Here is a 17,014-nt window from a genome sequence, read left to right on the forward strand (position 1 = left end):
GACACTTAGCGCCTCCTGGCCGTGCGGCCCTGGGCGAGTCACTTAACCCCATGGTCTCGGCTCCCCCAATAATACACATCTACAATCTCTGAGGGTAAAACCCCGCAAAGTCCTCGTGCACACCCTGTGGGCTATGTCTGTATCACCACCAACGGGGTGGACAGAAAGAAGCGGGCAGACTCCAGTGTATACAACAGTCTTTCCTCTCCTAAGCCACACCCGCAGCAGCAGAGACAACATGGAAGAGTCGGGGGCGGGGGGGAGGGGAGGGGGCTCCATGGAGCCATGGGACCAGTGTTTGAATCCCGCTTCCGACACTTCACTATCAGCAGGCTTTGTCATTTGACCTCCTTGGGCTTTTGTAAGAAGAGGGGGAGGGACTGGGTGGCCCCTGAAGTTCCTTCCCACTCTAGAATCTGAGTGAATGGAAAGGCCTGCGCGAAGCACTCACTGTGTGCCAGGCACTGTGCCAGGAGCTTGGGGCACAACTACAAAAGGCTCTCTAGGAGCTCCCGGGCAGGACCCAGGATCCGGCGCTCCAAGGCCGAGCCCGCAAGGCAGGGACAAGCCCCCACCCCAGGAGGCCACAGCTTCCCAAATTATGAGCCAGAACCTAATGAGAGGATGCCAGCTAGCAGTGTGTTATCCTGCGCTGCGCCCCACCCCACCTTGGGTCCCACTAAGGGACGCACCAGGCACCGTATGAAGAAGACTCTGGGTCCAGAAGAGCCTTCACCAAAAAATTACAAAAATAAAAGTCTCATGACAGACCTCATACAAATTACAAGTTTCACAAAGCAAGTTTGAAATCAAATATTTAGAGCACTTAAGACACAGACAGAATGAGATCCTGGAGCTGAATACTGCAAAGATGTGGGAATAAATGGTTCCAATGGAAAACAAAAGGTTGTTAGTGCCCATTTTTAAATTTTAAAAATGCAACTAGAAATTGCTGCTTTGGGCACTTTGTACCAGGGACCGAACCCTCCTCCGCGATCTCTCATCTTGCCGGAAGCTTCGATAGCTGTTTGTCCCTCGGCGGATCCGACCGGGGCCGATGCCAGGTGGCAAGCCCTCTTGCGATCCCCCCATCTCAGGTGAGAATCGCATTCACTGCTGAGCATCCGACAAAGCCCAGAGGTTCACAACTTGTGGCACCCACATTTTTTTTCTTCGTGTTGGAAGATTTGTTACCATTCTAGAGAAACAAAAGCAAAGAAGGAACAGACACGAGGCACAGGCAAAAAAGAGTGAAGCAATAGTGGGTAGCCAGGTGGGACCGTGGGCGAGACGCTGAACCTGGACATCAAGAAGCCTCTTCCCAAATTCAAATCCTGCCTCAGACACTTCCTAGCTGGAAAAGGAGCCAGAAAAGGAAATGGCTACCCCTGCATCATCTCTGCCAAGAAAGCCCCAAATGGGGTCACCGAGAGTCAGACGCGATTTAAACTAACAAAAAGCAGCCACATTAACTTCCATTACTTGGAGACCGACTCTCCAGCTGGGAGAAGTCTGAGCAGGGGAGTCCTTTCCAGGGTGAATGCACTAATATTCTAGAGCTTGCATATGTCAAATGTGTAGGAAACAGCAGGATGCATTCAGGGAAACACGGAAGGTGCTAGTGAACATCGTGACACAAAGGAACGGAAGCAGAACACATGAATGGCCACAGATCACAGGGACAGAAAGGAGGCCATCCATGTGTCCGAGCCCGAGGCTACTCAATCCGACAATGAGCCCGTGTGGCCCTGCTCTCACCCCATGCTTAGACAAGCTCCTTCCAACTGGAATCCCAGCTCCTTGTTGTTGTTGCACACAGGATCTCCTTGAAGACCCCCAAACAGCTGGACACAGTATTTCACTTGGTCCTCATGTATTACTGGTGATCAGTATCCACAAAAAGTAGAAAACCCCACGAAAATAGTTGCTGTGCTACCCTCAGTTACAGAGCATGAAAAAAGCAGTCCCAAGAACTTGAGACACCCTCCAGATAAAATCATTGTAGATACTAAGGCTTGGTAACTTCAGTGCAAAGGAGGGAAAAGGTGAAGAAGGAGAGAGAAAGGGAGAAAAGAGATGATGAGTCTTGTAGATTACCCAGAAGCCTCATGCCTTTATATTCATTTATATCATTAAACTTTTTAGTGGCTTTTTATTTTCAAGATACATGTAAAGATAGTTTTCAACATTCACCACTGCAAAACCTCTTGTTCCAAATTGTTCTCCCCCCCAATCCTAGACAGCAAGTAATCCAATGTATATAAAACATGTGCAATTCTTTTATATAAATTTCCACATTTATCATGCTAAACAAGAATAATCAGATAAAAAGGGGGGGGGAATGAGAAAGAAAAAAAAAAGCAAACAACAACAAAAAGATGAAAATTACTACGCTATGATCCCCATTCAGTCCCCATGATCCTCTCTCTGGATACAGATGGCTCTCTCCATCACAAATCTATTGGAAGTGGCTTGAATCACCTCAATGTCAAAAAAGAGCCACATCTATCAGTTGATCATCGCATAATCTTGTTGTTGCCATATACAATGTTCTCTTGGTTCTCAGGCAAGCCTCTCCAGGCCTCTCTGAAACCATCTTACAAAACAATAATATTCCATAACATCCATATGCCATCACTTATCAGCCATTCTCCAACTGATGGATATCCATACACAGTTTCCAGTTTCTGGCCACTACAAACTTTTTTTGCACACATGGGCCCTTTTCCCTTTTTATGATCTCTTTGAGATACAAGCCCATAGATAGATAGAGATACTGTTGGATCAAAGGGATGCATAATTTATCAATACTTTCAAGAAAAGTACTGGCAGACATTGTTCATGGAGAACACCAAGTAACATCACAGAAAAAAATGAAATCGATTATTTAAAAGACAGAAAAGACTTGTGACCTGTGTGCAATTATCCCTGATTAGCCATGTACATTCAATGCCATCAGTTTGCCAGGGCTAAAATCATAATTAGTGAAAAACAAGAAAAACTAATAATGATGAGAAAAAGATACAGCGTGCACATGATAATGTGGAAATATGTATAGAAGAATCGCACATCTTTAAACTATATTGTATTACTTGCTGTCAAAGGGAGGGAGGGAGAAAATTCTGGAACACAAGATTTTGCAAGAGTGAATGTTGAAAACTATCTTTGCCTGTATTTTGAAAAATAAAAAGCTACTATTAGAAAAAAAGAATTTATGGCACAAAACAAAAAGATATGGCGTGCACTTAAAAATAGTACAATTCTGAACTATTTAAGCAAGCTAATAACAATATAAAAGGGGAAACAGACAACAGAAATTAGATCAAGTGTGACCATAATTTTACATAGCTAGTTAGGATCATATCACTTTTTGGATTTTTCTATGACTTAGAGCTGGAAGACCTCCGAGATTATCTAGTAGGGCCCTTCCATTTTACAAATAAGGAAACTAAGAACATGGAGGCAGAGCACCCCAAAGAAGAGACCTAAAGCAGTGTTTTCCAGGCAAGTCATCTTGAGCACCATCTCCCTTAGGAGCCTGTTGCAGACGGCTCAGGATGCTGGACCCAAGCACTTTGGGAACTTGCAGACCTGTGTCCTTGGTTGTCATCCCGGGAAACCATCTCTGGGGAAGGTGCAGCCTGGTGCCAGGACCTGCTGCTGCAGAGGCTAAAGCAGCTGAAAGGCACTTACAGATGAAAACAGATGACAGAGAAAAAATGGAAAACATTTGCAGACTCATTACAACACTTTTTCCTCACTGGTCTGGGGTCCTGATACTGCGATTCTGAGCACACTTATGGGAGAGGCAGGAAAGTCCAAACGGGTCCAGTAGCCATACAGAAGGCCCTTGCTGGAGGCTATCCAATGGTGAGAACACTCTGAAGGAGGGGAAAGTACCAAAGTCGTGCAATCAATGTTTGCCTTTGTAAACACCAAAAAACGCTACCATGAGGTTGCCAGTAAATGGACCCAGATCTCTATGCCTCATCTCCCATTTACACAAAATCTCTGTGAACATCAGTCAGACGCCGAGGGAGCACCCTCAATGGGGAGATTAGTCGGAAGCAGGCAGGCTTCTGCAAGCCACGTTCAAAAGTGGACCCTTATCTTACTGTTTCATAACTGACAGAAAGACACTGAGAATGCAAGGTCCCCTAAGCTCAGAATCATTGAACACAACAAAGCATTTGATTCAGTAAAGCTAAATCCCACTTTACAGGCTCTCTCTTCCAACAAGCCGTCTCTCATCTACACATAAAAACCACCGAGGAGTTCCAAAAAATAGAACAACAGAAATGACCTTGTTCAACAGCTCTCTGAACTTGGACATCCAAGTGAGGGACAGGAAAGGATCAGATGTGGGTTCGTCACACTGTGTGTCAGTGAGATAGTCATTCAGTGCAGAGTCCAGGCTTGGGAGGGAGGGATTACCTGTCGATGGTGAAGTCCTCCAGACGTTCTTGTTTTCTGATGACATTGTGCTGATTACATCAAGTCCAGGAATATTGCAGAGCTCCCTGAAAGAAATCTATAATCACTTAAAGGAGGAATTGGGCCTGCCCATCCACACGGGAAAGCTCAAGTGGATGAAGAACGCCTATTGTCTGACTACAGCACAAATCTGGACATTCAGCCTATTGCTCTTGTCTATCAGCGTGGATGTCTGACAGATGGAAGAGAGGGACGGGGCCGGAATTAAACAAGTGGAGGAAAGCGGGCTGGATGGCCTACAGGAAGACGCGAAGCTCCTTCCGTGATCCCCGGCTTCCCATCAGAGCCACGGCCAAAACCTTTCTAAAACCAACATTGGACTGCTGGCGCCGCATGGCTACAAAACTTGGACTATAGCAGACGCCAAAGAACTAACAAGTAATGCCCCCAGAGAAGGCGGGGGAACAGACCCCACCGCGTCACCAACGAGCAGGTGCTGGGTGAAAGCAGGACGGCCGGCCCGACGTCAGGCCCAAGGTTCCGCTGCTGCCCTCTGGACGTCAGGAGGAACAAAAAAAGGCCTCCTGGAGTGGGCGGGCAGCCGGGGAAAAGTTAGGCAAACGAGAAACCCAAAGTAATGAGAATCATCTTGCTATGACTGTGGTGTGTGTGTGTGTGTGTGTGTGTGTGTGTGTGTATTCTAGATAAAGGAAATTCCATTTCTGATCCAAACCTCTCTCTTCCTCTCCACCCCACCTTGCCCCCCCATTGATCATGAAGTTCATGACAAAAACAAAAACAAAAACAAAACAAACAAAAAAAAAAAAACCTGGGGTATCTGCCTCCTCCGCTCCTCCAACACTTTTCCCCTCTCACCAGGCTTTCAGAGAAGTGCCCGGGGCTGAGCAGCCCCAGCCACCAATTTTCTCAGGCCTCTGAACTCACCACAGAAGATCAGGGAACATGTTTCTAAATCGGGCTTGTCTTTTGTTAGGGAAAGCCCCCCACCCCCACCCCACCCCAGCCTCTACTACAGCCTCTTCTGAGAGACCCCATCTCCTTCCTCATGGGGCAGTGGGAGATCAGCGCATGGGGAGTCATTGTCATCCTGGTCCTTCCTCAGCAGCTGGCTCTGCCTGCTCCATTGCCTGCCGTCACCATCTCGCTCCTTCTGCCCCGGAGAGCTACCGTAGCCCTGGGTCCTTGCCCTCTTCTCGGCAACTCCCGTTCGCTCCGAGCCTCAGAAGCCCTGGTCTCATTCCCCCAGAGCTCCCTGCCCTTCCATGCACTGGGCCCCTGCACAGGCAGGCCGCGGGAGCTCGCCTAGAGATCCCCTTTTCAGACTCATGTCATTAAAATGCAAAAAATTAAATACAGAGGATTACAAAGAAAATCATATTCAAATGATTGTGAAATGCTATTATCAAAATACTGTTAAGTAATTGTGCTTCTTCATATAGCACTTTAAGGTTTACAAAGCATTTTATAAATCTCTTCTCATCTGACCCTTAAAACAACCCTGGCGGGGGCAACGAAATAACTGCTTTTATTATCTCCCCTTTAGAGCTGTGGGAATTGAGGCAGACAGAAGTTAAAAAGTCACTTACTTGCTCATTTAAATGGCTACAGTGACATTTGTACTCAGAGCTTCCTGAGATCAGGCCAAGTACTCTATTTATCATAGCACTAACTTAAAACAAGATCACAGACTCCAAGCTAAGACATTCTGGGACGGCACCATTTGGGGATCCTTCCCGCTACCTAACCTATCCTCAGCTTCCCCGACAGCCTCTATTTTGTCGTCCTCATCAGATTGTTTCACTCCCAGTCTTCAGAATTCAGAAGAAACCGTTTCCTGTCCCTCCTGTGCGGCTTTGTGTTCCCAGAAGCCTCAGCAATCTGCTCTCCCCAAATCAGCAGGTACACAGGTAGCCTGTTGTTCTGGAGGATTCCTGCCCTCCTCCTCCTCCACAAAAATCTAAGACCAAATGGAGCACTTGTAGCTAATGCCGAAAGGAAAAAGGCACTTTTAAATGTTTTCAAACAAGTTATTCACTGGTGGCCAAGGGTCACTGCAACCACTATTTTCTTTATGTGGATTTTCCAAATCAACATGTTTTCTGTTTAATCAGTTCCTATTCCTAGCCGAGGGAAACCAGGGGAAATGGTATCATAAGATGGCTTTATGGCAATCTTAAAATTGAAGTAAATGCTAAAAATAAGGAGAGCACACAAAAGTACCCAAAGATAAGCTTTGGCCCAGAGGACATTTAGCCTCTCTGACAGCAGAGCACAAGAACACTGGACTGGGAATTGGCTCCAGCATGGGCTTTATCTCTGCCTGGTCATGTGACCTTCCACAATTCAATGTCCCCAATGCCGAGAGCCTACTGAGGCATTTAACCTCGAGTCCCTTCCCTTCCAGTGCAAAACCAGAATGGACTCTGGGATTATCTCCCAAGATCCCCGGCCGGCTCCAAACATTTGTAATTAACATTCAGCAATATAATCAGTAATGCCATTTAAAATATGGATATAAATCCCATTGTTTCTTTCATCATTAGCTCATCTGGCGGGAATTCTTCCTTATTTGACTTAAGCTCACAAAATCAAAGGCAAAATTTAACGCTGTCATCTACCTTCCACAGACATCTCTTCCATCCTACAATAGGGAGAAACCTTTCCGTTAAGACCAAAGAGAAAATTCGATTCCAATAAATAACAAATTCTAGGGAGGAAACATGTCTGCAGCTTCTCCTAAGGAGACCTTCACTTACTGCCCTTCTGCATCAGCCACCTGCCCAAGTCCCTGGCCATAAAATAACGATGATATTAAAAACCTAAGTTGTATTAGATCAGTACTGATTCTGGGCAAGGTGCACTCTGGGGCAGCCATCACCCAATGACGTGGCAATGGGGCTGGGACCTCCCGGAACTTCTCACATTAGCTGGGAGATAAGTGCACAGATAGGCCCAAATTCCAGCAGCAGCAGCAGCAGCAGCAGCAGGCCATCTTGACCAAAGTCCTCAATTCTCAGGAGGCACATTCCCTCTCCCACAGTAAAATTCGGAGGCCTTCGTCCCAGGTCCTCAGACACTGTAAGAAACACTGGTCTGGTCCCCCTTCTCGCAGCACATTACCTGTTCTATCAAGAACCTCATTACTACCCACACAAACGTTTCCAGGTAAGCATTTCAGGGAGGGCCACTGGAAACACTTCCCAGCCACATGCACTCTAACTGTGCCATGAGAGCTCCAAACCTCAACTCTGTAGGGGATGGCCATTTCCAACACAGATAAGAAGGGCCTGGGGACCTCTCTACCCTCCTTGAACCCTCTAAAGGGCCAAGGCCATCTCGGACACTCTCTCCATCATCACTGTCCAGCATCTCCTCTCTAACGTCCCCACCATCTCTGATTCCAAATACAACTCCTCGGATGTTGAGCATCCTGCATACTAACTGCAGCTAAAAACCCTTGAATGCTTTTTTTTTTTTTTTTTTTGGTCTGATAACAATTTATAACTAAAACTAAATTATTTAAGATTATATTAAAGAAAAAAAAGAGATGCTATGCTGAGGTGCCTCCACCGATGATTAGATACATGAAAATGTCACCCAAATAAAATTCCTTTGGCTTTTATTTCCTAATTATCATTACACATGCGATTGTAGACTTAGTATATTATTTAAAAGGCCAGACTAGCAGTCTAGTCAGGCTCTCTTCGGTACCAACCAAATGGTTTCAATTCCAGGCTTCTAAAGAGGGAGGAAGAAACAGAAGAGCCTGGGAGAAAGAATGGAAGGGAAGTGGAAAGGATGTAGGAAGCTCCCTCCAGGTACACCGGCTTCTGATACTGAGTCGGTCACAGGCATTCAGGCATCAGTTACTATGTGCCAGGCACTGTGGGGGGCGAGGGTGACCCCACAGCAAAGTGCCCACAAAGTAGGACTACCATGCCCTTGGAGCTCCCCGAGGCTGCCCACCCAGGGAGGAGGCTGCTGGCAGTAGTGAAGAAGAGAGGATCCAGGAGGAAAGAGAAGGGGTGGGCTATCTATGGGGCACAAGAGTCTGAAAGTTCCCCCATCCCAGGGAATTGCAGCCGAGAGACCAGGCAGCCCGGGCGATGCAGTGGGAGCTGGCCCGGGTGCAAGGGCTGCCTTGGACACCTCCGCCTGCACCACCTCTCAGGGCCTCCAGGCAGTTCTCTAGCCCTGGGCACAAGCCCTCCCTCGGATACATGCTGATCACGTGACCCTGGCCTGACAACTGAAAGGAGTAGAGAGATTCTTGCTGGGGGAAGTCACAGGCCAGGGTCACAACTAAGACTGGAGTGGGGAAAGGGCCGCCCAACCGACAGAGCTCCGGCACCACCTGGGACCCGTTCATTCAGGGGTCAAGCAAAGTTGCTTATTGAGGTGTTTCATGAGCCATAGTCCCTATCTTCAAGGGGAAACAAATAACTTGCTATAATTATCTGGTTCTTTGTCTGTTCTCTGTAAAAAGTCAGAGTTTTAGAAGGCTCTAGGACTGAGAACTACTGCAAGACCACCCCGAGTTTCTTCAGGTGTTTGCTTTAGTTCTGCCATCTACAGAAACAAAAACTCTTTAAAAGGGAAACTTAGGCAGGGGCAAAGGGCTAATTACACAAATAGAATCAGGTGGCTGAGATCCAGTTTAAACACGCCTTTCATAGCACCTACTGTGTTTAAGGCAACAGGGGTCCTATCAGAACCCACCCAAATTCAGACCAAGCCAGAGAGGCCAAGGTAGGAATGGCTGGAGAGCCGGCCAGGTCACATGCATCCCCCACTGACTAGGCTGTTGCAGCGGCAGAAAAGAATTTTAAATGGGCCCAAACAGCAGCAGAACCGAAGCGCTTCAGGACAATCTTCCTACACCTTGTGTAACTAACTTGTGTAATTTGTGTGTAATCTTGTGCGACTTGTGAATTCTTCGGAGGACGTGGAGAACTAGCCCCCTAACACCCTGGGGAAAATCACATGGGACTCTGACTGTTTTGTGATTCTACAACTGAGGGCAGTCATTACCTTCCAGGATCTGTGAATTCCCACCATGCCAGGTTCCCCTCCTTTGCCCCAGTAATCTATAACATAACGGGTCCGAGAGGGGGTTTTGTTTTTTGGAAACCTCTGCGGCCACAAGGGGCTCCCAGCCCCGCCACTTACTTTTCTCCTTCCCAAACTCAGAAGAATGCCCAGTCATGGTAGCGGCCTCCTTTAGATCAGGGACGACGCGGAGCCGGCGCCGGATGGCGCGAGGTCTGGGCGCACGGATGGTTGGGCACCTTACGGGCAGTGGGATGGCAGAAGGGCCGGCTACCTGTGGAGGCCCGAGGGCCCTGCCCCCCGACCCCGCCCTCGGGGCAGCCGCTCCCTTTGTGAGGTCACAGCTGGGCTGGCCGACCCATAGTCAGCCCCAAGGTTCCCCTGAGAGAACTCAGAACTCCGGCTGCTCCAGAACAAAGGGCAGAAGCTTAAGGCCCTTGGTAAGGAAGGAGGGAGCACAGGAGGCCCCGATTGAGCAGCAGCTTCTGCACCTTCCACTTCCCAACAAATACCCGCAGGAGAGTGAGGCTCCACCAACCACCAGACCAGAGAAAGCATCTTGTAGCTCCACGATTATTCAGCTTAATCTCACTACATCCCGCGCCCAAATCCGATTCACGGAGCCCTCAAAACCAGCCAATCAATCCCACTTCTGGAAGTGAAACCACAGGCCGGGGGAGCCAGTCAAAGGCCCCGGTGCAGGAACGGGTGGGTGCCCCATCAAGGCAGGGAAAAGGGCCAGGGGCACGGGGAGGCCCTTTGTCAAGTCTAAGTAAATGAGAGAAGCAGCCTGTGGCAGAACCCAGCCCGAGCCACTTCTGAGAAGGGCCAGGAAGCCTGGAGAGGTCTCCAGAAGGTGCCCCTCAATGGGGCTGAGAAGGGAGGCAGGAGGCAGCTTGGGAACGGCCCAAAGAGGTGGGAGAAGAAGAGCAGGGGTCGAGGAAGTCATGGAGAACCCGGGAGAGAAGCCTAGAGCCAGGGTCCCACGGTGGCCGAGGGGAGGCTTCAGGCTGGGCAACTTTTCCGAGTCTAAGAGTGGGAGGGGGGAAGGGGGGACTGAGAAGCCAGAATGACGGGAGACCGGGGGAAGGGGCTGAGCTGGACAGGGGTGGGAGGGTGGCCGAACACCCAGCTGTAAGGAGGGGAGGGCAGGGGAGCCGGGCCTGTAGCCCTGGGGCGCTGGGCCATGGCTGGGGGTGTGGGGGGGGGAGGGGACAGAAAAGGTTTGGAACAGTTGTGCAGAATGAGTCAGGGAGGAAAACAAACGTGTAAGAAACAGACCGTCTTTAACTAGGAAATGAAATGAAATATTTTCAATTCAACTGAACATGGAAAGCTCAGTAGCTGGGTCTCTCCCAGGGAGCAACGCGAGCAGTAACAACATTAATGCCGGTAGTCACGTTTACCGTGCCCAGTCTCTGCCTACCTGGCCGCATACCAGTCTCCCAAGCACTTGGGAGGGCAGGCCCAAGGTCAGGTCCAATCCCACCCTGCGCAGGCTCAGCCGGGGCTCGTCCGGGGGACACAACTGGTGACCTGATGGAGGCTCGCGGACTCGAGGCCCAGAACTCCATGTGGTCACTGGGCCAAGGCGAGAGAGGCGCCCGTGGTGGCGGGCTTTAGGGAGACCACAATAAAGCCCCGGTGTGAGACCTTTTACAGCTGGGAAAGATTCCAGGTCACTCGGCACACCTGCCCCACTGCCCAAAACCGAGGTCGGGGCGTTGAGGGCCTCAGCCCAGTTACACAGGCAAGTAGCCGAGCTGAGACTCCAACCGTGTCTCCAAAGTCAGCTCTCAGTTCTCTGCTCCTACACTTTTCTCACTTCTTCCCTGGAGGAACCAGCCCCAACCCCTCGGGTGCCTTGGGCTAAACCCAGCAGCCTCTCCCCAAAGTGCAGAGGGGCAGCAGGCCCTGCCCTAGCTCCTGTCTCCCCCATAGGAAGGGGAGGTCTCCAACTCCCCATCTCACAGGAGGCCCTGGGCCTCAGACATCCTCCCTTCCACCTCTCCCGACCCTCCCCAGCCACACAAAGCCTGCCCCTCGGCCCTCCCTTTGGTCCCCAAATGCACCACATTAAGTGGAGAAAGTGGATTCCAAGCGGCAAAAAATATAGCAGAACTACTCAGAGGTGTGCGTGGGAAGCAACCCAGTCTGGCGAGGGGCGGGCCTTGGGCCCAGAGCTGGGAAAGGGTGGGAGGGTCCCGGGGTCTGCAGAGGAGCGGGCCAAGTGAGGGAGGCAGCACTGCAGAGACAGGGTGGGGAAGGGGGCGAAAGCAGCCAGCCCCAGCTCCCGAGGACCGCTAGCCCCAGGGAGAGGAGAACCCTCCAAGGCGGGACAGTCGCTGAATTAGTTGTAAAGAAGTCCAATACGTGGCCTTACTAATGCCTGAAAGGACAAGGCAAGAAGCACTGGTGACTTCACCAACTTGGGGACTTCCCAGCTTGGGGACTCCCTCCACAGAAGCAGATAAGGCATCTCCCATGTGACTCTGAGAGGGGAGACATGATCCAGGACTCCCGAGGGCCCAGCACCCCCCAGGGCAGGACCCAGAAAGGCCGCCCTGGGCACCTGTTTGTTTTTTCCATGTGGACGTGTCCAGGCAGGAGGAAGAAGCTGTAAGGGATTCTAGGGCTTTTGAGGCAAACAAGAGGAAAGCTCAGAGAATGTTCTCCCTGCCTCCACCTCACAGGGAAGTCCAGAGTGGGACGTGATAGGGAGGGAGAGCATGAGCAGCCAGAGGCGTTCTGCCCCAGACCTAGAGCTGGCAGGAGGGACCGGGAGGCCTCTGGTCCAACTCTGTTATACAAAAAGGGGAAACTGAGACACAGATGGGTTAAATGGCTGGTGCCATCTGAGGTGAGGCTTGAATCCAGGTCTTCCAGACCCACATTTAATGCTCTCCCCTCTTCCTCCCCAAACAGCTGAAGGAGCAGCTTCGGCCCAGACCCACAGACTCAGGGCTTCCTTAAAACCAAAGATGCTGAGAAGGCCAGGCTGGGCCCAAAGCAAGTGGCCACTGGAAAGAGCCACGGCTGCTGGATGTGTAGGAGGCTGCAGAGGCTCCTCAGGAGTCAGCAGGCCCAAGTGACTGCCTCTAGCAATGAGCTGGACAGGGAGGGGCCTGTGCAGGCTCTCCCAGTGACAGCCATGGGAGGAAGAAGTCCTCCTGGTGATAGCCATGGGAGGAGGAAGAAGTCTTCCCCGTGACAGCCATGGGAGGAGGAAGTCCTCCCTGTGAGAGCCATGGGAAGAGGAGGCCCTTCTGGCTTCTGGACTAGCCCTTGGAGCCCTTATTCCATGATACCTTTCAGAAAGCTCATTCCCCCAGAAAGACTCTGGGGGGGATCGATGAAGCATCTAGGAAGCTGTTATTGTGATCCAGGTACCAGGCTCCATGTTGGTGGTCAGTCCCCAGGCAAACACCAAACTGTCCCATCAAGAAGGAACAACAGGAAGGTAGCAGGGGGGTGCAAGCTGGGCCCGAGACAACCTGGGAGGGCGAGGAAAGGCCTGAGAGGCTGCAGCTGAGTCTCAGAGGGAGGCTTTGAGGGAGGCTCTCCAGGCACTGAGCTCAGCCTGGGGGCTCCCAATGAGGCCAGAAAGACGGAGGAGGCAGGTGGGGAAGAAGCAGAGCCATGATGGGAGCTGACAGGAGAACCTGCTGTGAGCAATCCTGCCCAAACGAAAACCCCTTTGGCAACAGTGTGGGATGAGCTGGAGTGGGAGGAGCCATACTAGGGGGCTGTGGCCACACTGTGGAGGAGGGGGGGGACGCCAGGCTGAGCACAAGTGGGAGCTCCGAGGGTGAGCAGAAGCTGAGGCAGGATGGCAAGGGCCAATGGCAAGATCTGGCATAACAGTAATAGTAACAGCGCTGGACAAATATGATCTCATTTGACCTTCTCAAAAGCCCATCATAAAGATATCGTGACACCAGGGCCCATGTTCTCTCCATGGCCCCTCGCTTGGGGGGGGGGGAAGGAGAAGGTGGGGTTTGAGCACAGCCTCTGCAGGGCTTTGCCTCCAGTAGCTACTGAGCAAATACTTGTGGAAAGACAGAAGCCACTCTCAGTCTAAGGCCATGGCAACCTTTCTCCTGACCTTTCTGATCTTCTGCCATTGGACTCCCCTCCCCAAGGCCATCAATCATCCTCTAAGGTCCTGAGACAAGAGGTGGGGCCCATCTCCCATCTCTCTGCCCCATGCCTGGTCTGCTCTGCCTTCTAGCTTCCTGGGCTTGCTTTAAAACAGTTCAAATCTCCCCTGGCCCTCCCAGGGTTCCCTCCCTCAGAAAACCAGAACATGTCTCTCCATTGGAATAGAAGCTCCTAGAGGGCAGGGACTCTTTTTATTTTCTATTCCCAGGGCCTGACCCAGTGCTTGACACTGCCAGAAATGCCTGCCGGAGGCCTGAAATCCTTTACTCTCCCCTTGGGAAGGGAATAGCACCGGGCCTGGGGCTCCGCCCCGGCCAGACTGAAGACTGAAGCCTCTTTTGACAGAGAAACGAGTCAAGAAACACTTCTAGAAAGAACCAAAGTGGGAAAGGTAACGAATGTCGCAGAAGGAGAGACTGGCAAGCCGGGACTGCAGACACTCCGACAGGCTGGGCCCCATTTCTCAAGCTTGCTGACTGTGTGTGAGGCAGCACAGGTTCTACATCAGCCAAGAAAATGCTCTTCTCCCAGCAAACATGAAGCTCGAGATAATATCCTGATCATCAAAATTCGATCAGATAATTCTTCCCTAATTCTTGCACATTCGAGCTGTATTTTATTCCCTGTAAACATTCTCTAAACAATCTCTTTTGCTTACTGAGCTTTTCCTCCAGCATAATTAGGAAGAACGATATTAAAGCCAATGTACTGAACAGAAACATGAAACGCTCGCCCAGCTGACGCAAAACCCTTTTAGTCTCCGTGGTGGGCATAACTGACAGCTTGCTGCTCCGAGAACTTGCCTTGGGTTCCAATCTCGGCTCTATTATGATAAGAGAAGAACTTCCTCATCCTGTGGGTGTTAAAAAACTGGCATGAATTAGAAGAGATGCTTCGAAATCTCCTTCTCTAGAATCCTTTAAAAATAGGCTCCCCATCTGCTTGGGAGACTTTAGAGACAGAGCTTCTCTGGAAAGAGGGAAGGTCTCACTAGAGCCCTTTCAAGACTTCTTCCCCGTGCTTAGCTTTCTTGACCCCCTAATCCCTAAATCAACACAGTCAGGCTCTTGGAGAAAGCTCTAAAGTTATCACAGAAACTACCAATGCCGAGTCTATATTTAAACCATCTATAGGAAACCTGGAGATAGGCCGTTCCTTTCTCTAAATGGGCTTTTAGAGAGAGCCAGTCTATTTGCATGTTTGAAAAGAAGGGGGGGGGATGGGGGGGAGGAAGATGTCACCAGACACCTTGATCAAAATGTGCTGCTGTCTACTTCCTCAACCAACATATTGCTGGCAATTTGGCGAGCTGCCCGGGCGTGATTAACAGCTAGTACATGTGAACCCGGGTTATGGTCAATCTAAACTGTAATATCTCCCCCCAGTGGTTGTGTCCGGGACACTGGAACACGAGCCGCTGAGGTTCAACTGGAGGCGAGTCAGGCTGCCCCAAATTACAGACCAGCAGGGCTCGGGGGCCATACGAAAAGCCCGACTTGCATCCGAACAGCCTATAGCGGGGCTTCCTTCCCCAGCGGAGGGATACTCCGAGGGGGAAAGATGCGGAGGCCGGGGGAAATCTACAATTCAGGGAAATGAACCTTCTTTTTCCAAGGCGAGTGACGTTGGCTACCGTCTGCGGGCTGAGCTGGGAGGAGTCCTGTCAACGCTCCGTTCAATTTCACGGGAAAGCCACAAAGATCAGATACAAAGTTGCAGCTACCGGAGAGCCTCTCACCTGCCGCAGGAAAACTGCTGACAAGAGCCCGCCTGGCTTCCTCCTGTTCCCATTACGAAATCGCAAGTTTCAGAATTACCTAGAAATCCATAGTCTGCACTCCTCAGGAAGGCGGAGGGAACAGATGGGCTTTCGCTTTGCCCACATCAATTCTCTTAGTTACTTATTAGATCGCTTTTGCCTCTTTGAAATCCCAGGCTATTTACTATTGTTTCAGAAGCCGGCCCAGCCCGGCTTTCGGAAAGCCAAGAGCGGCGGTGAAATTCAGATCCTGTTCCTCGGGAGGCAGCAGCCCCCAATCGCATTTTAAAAAATACTTTTTCTCCCCCCAAAGTCACGACTCATACAAGTTCACGGCTCTTAATTCTTTAGGGCCATCAGTAGGAATGGAATCAGAAGTTAGGAAAGGCTGCTGGGCAGCCCTGCGGGTCAGGATTTAAGGGGAGGAAGACTCCGGGGGAAATCTGTCTCTGACATTGGGACTTCTGTAAATAAAGACCATAAAAACCCAATCCGATGGGGGAAGGGGATATTTGGAGAATCCTGCAGTTTTGCTGTGCTCAGGTTTAAATCGCTGGATTTTTCCAGGGATAATTAACTCGAATATAAATTTCTCTCTAAATTCTGCCCCCTCCCCCCGGGGAGAAATGGAATGGAGGGGGGTCCGCCCGAGAAGGCATCCGAGGCGAGGGCGCAGCGGGTCCGGGCACCGGCTGCTGCCCATGCTCGTCCTGAGCGAGGCCACTTATTTGTCACCACCGTGGGCATTCAGGCAGCCCCGGCCGCATGGGGACAAACCCGGGGATCGGGAAGCCAGGCGGCTTATGTAAGACATGACCTCAGAGCGATCGCAGCCCCCAAAGTTCCGGCTGATTCCGGGCGGGGGTCCCATCTCCCGGGCCCCTCCGGGCACGCAGCGGGCACAGCGGGGGTCCGGCCCTCACTGCAGCAGTGTGGGCGCAGCCCGAGGAGCACCCCGGCTCCCCAGGCAGGGGCGCACGCACGCACGCAGGCACGCGGCCGGGCTCCCCACTAACTCCGGCGGGGCGCCCCCACTCTGGGGCCGGACCTTCCGCAGGCGCCCCGGGCCGTCCTCCCCGCGGGGGGAGGCGCCCGCCCTGCCCATCCCACTCGGGGGAGTTGGGGGCGCGGGGCCGGCCGTGCCAACGGGGCTGGAACCGTACCCCCTCCTCCCTCGGGGAGCGGCTCGGCCCGGGCTGGGGGAGGGGCAGGGGCCCGGAGGAGGGGGCGCGGGGGCGGGGGCCCGGCCCGAGAGCGGGCGGGCAGCCCCACAGACACGCGCGCACACGCATTCACTCACCGGCTCGCGCCCCGCTGTCTGGCCCCCGCCGCCGCCGCCGCTCCAGCCCCCGCGCCTCTGGCCGCCGCCGGTGCCCCCTCAGCTGCTGCCGCCGCCGCCGCCGCCGCCGATGCCCCCCATGGACCAAGCCCGGCGCCGGACTGGAAGCGGCCAGAAGCGCCGCGGCTGCGCTCCCCTCCGCTCGGCTCGCGTGTCCCCGCGCGGCGCGGCGCCCGCCTGCCCGCCCGCCGGCCCTCCCTCCCTCCCTCCCTCCGGCCCTCGCGCGCTCGCTCGCTCGCTCTCGCGCCGCC

General features: G+C 52.0%; 1 protein-coding gene and 1 long non-coding RNA gene across 4 annotated transcripts in view; one reads left to right on the top strand and one right to left on the bottom strand.

Annotated features, from left to right (window-relative positions):
* MPP6 (membrane palmitoylated protein 6) overlaps positions 1–16,753 on the bottom strand; it is a 65,339-nt gene extending 48,586 nt beyond the window's left edge. The window contains exons 1-2 of one of the 3 annotated variants that reach the window (XM_031940583.1): positions 9,625–9,827; positions 4,435–4,520 (exon numbers count right to left, since the gene is read on the bottom strand). In XM_031940583.1, the coding sequence (XP_031796443.1) occupies positions 4,435–4,480 (46 nt within the window). In that variant the 5' untranslated portion in view covers positions 4,481–4,520; positions 9,625–9,827. Of the gene's footprint in view, positions 1–4,434; positions 4,521–9,624; positions 9,828–16,724 lie in introns of those variants that run through there. The other 2 variants (XM_031940585.1, XM_031940584.1) reach the window with 2 other exon arrangements.
* On the top strand, positions 10,099–14,311 carry LOC116419609. The gene is made up of 2 exons (XR_004229858.1): positions 10,099–10,212; positions 12,430–14,311. It is a non-coding gene; the product is annotated as an uncharacterized LOC116419609 (long non-coding RNA).
* Positions 16,754–17,014: the final 261 nt, after the last annotated feature.

Source organism: Sarcophilus harrisii, chromosome 5, assembly GCF_902635505.1.
Source record: "Sarcophilus harrisii chromosome 5, mSarHar1.11, whole genome shotgun sequence".
NCBI lineage: Eukaryota > Metazoa > Chordata > Mammalia > Dasyuromorphia > Dasyuridae > Sarcophilus > Sarcophilus harrisii.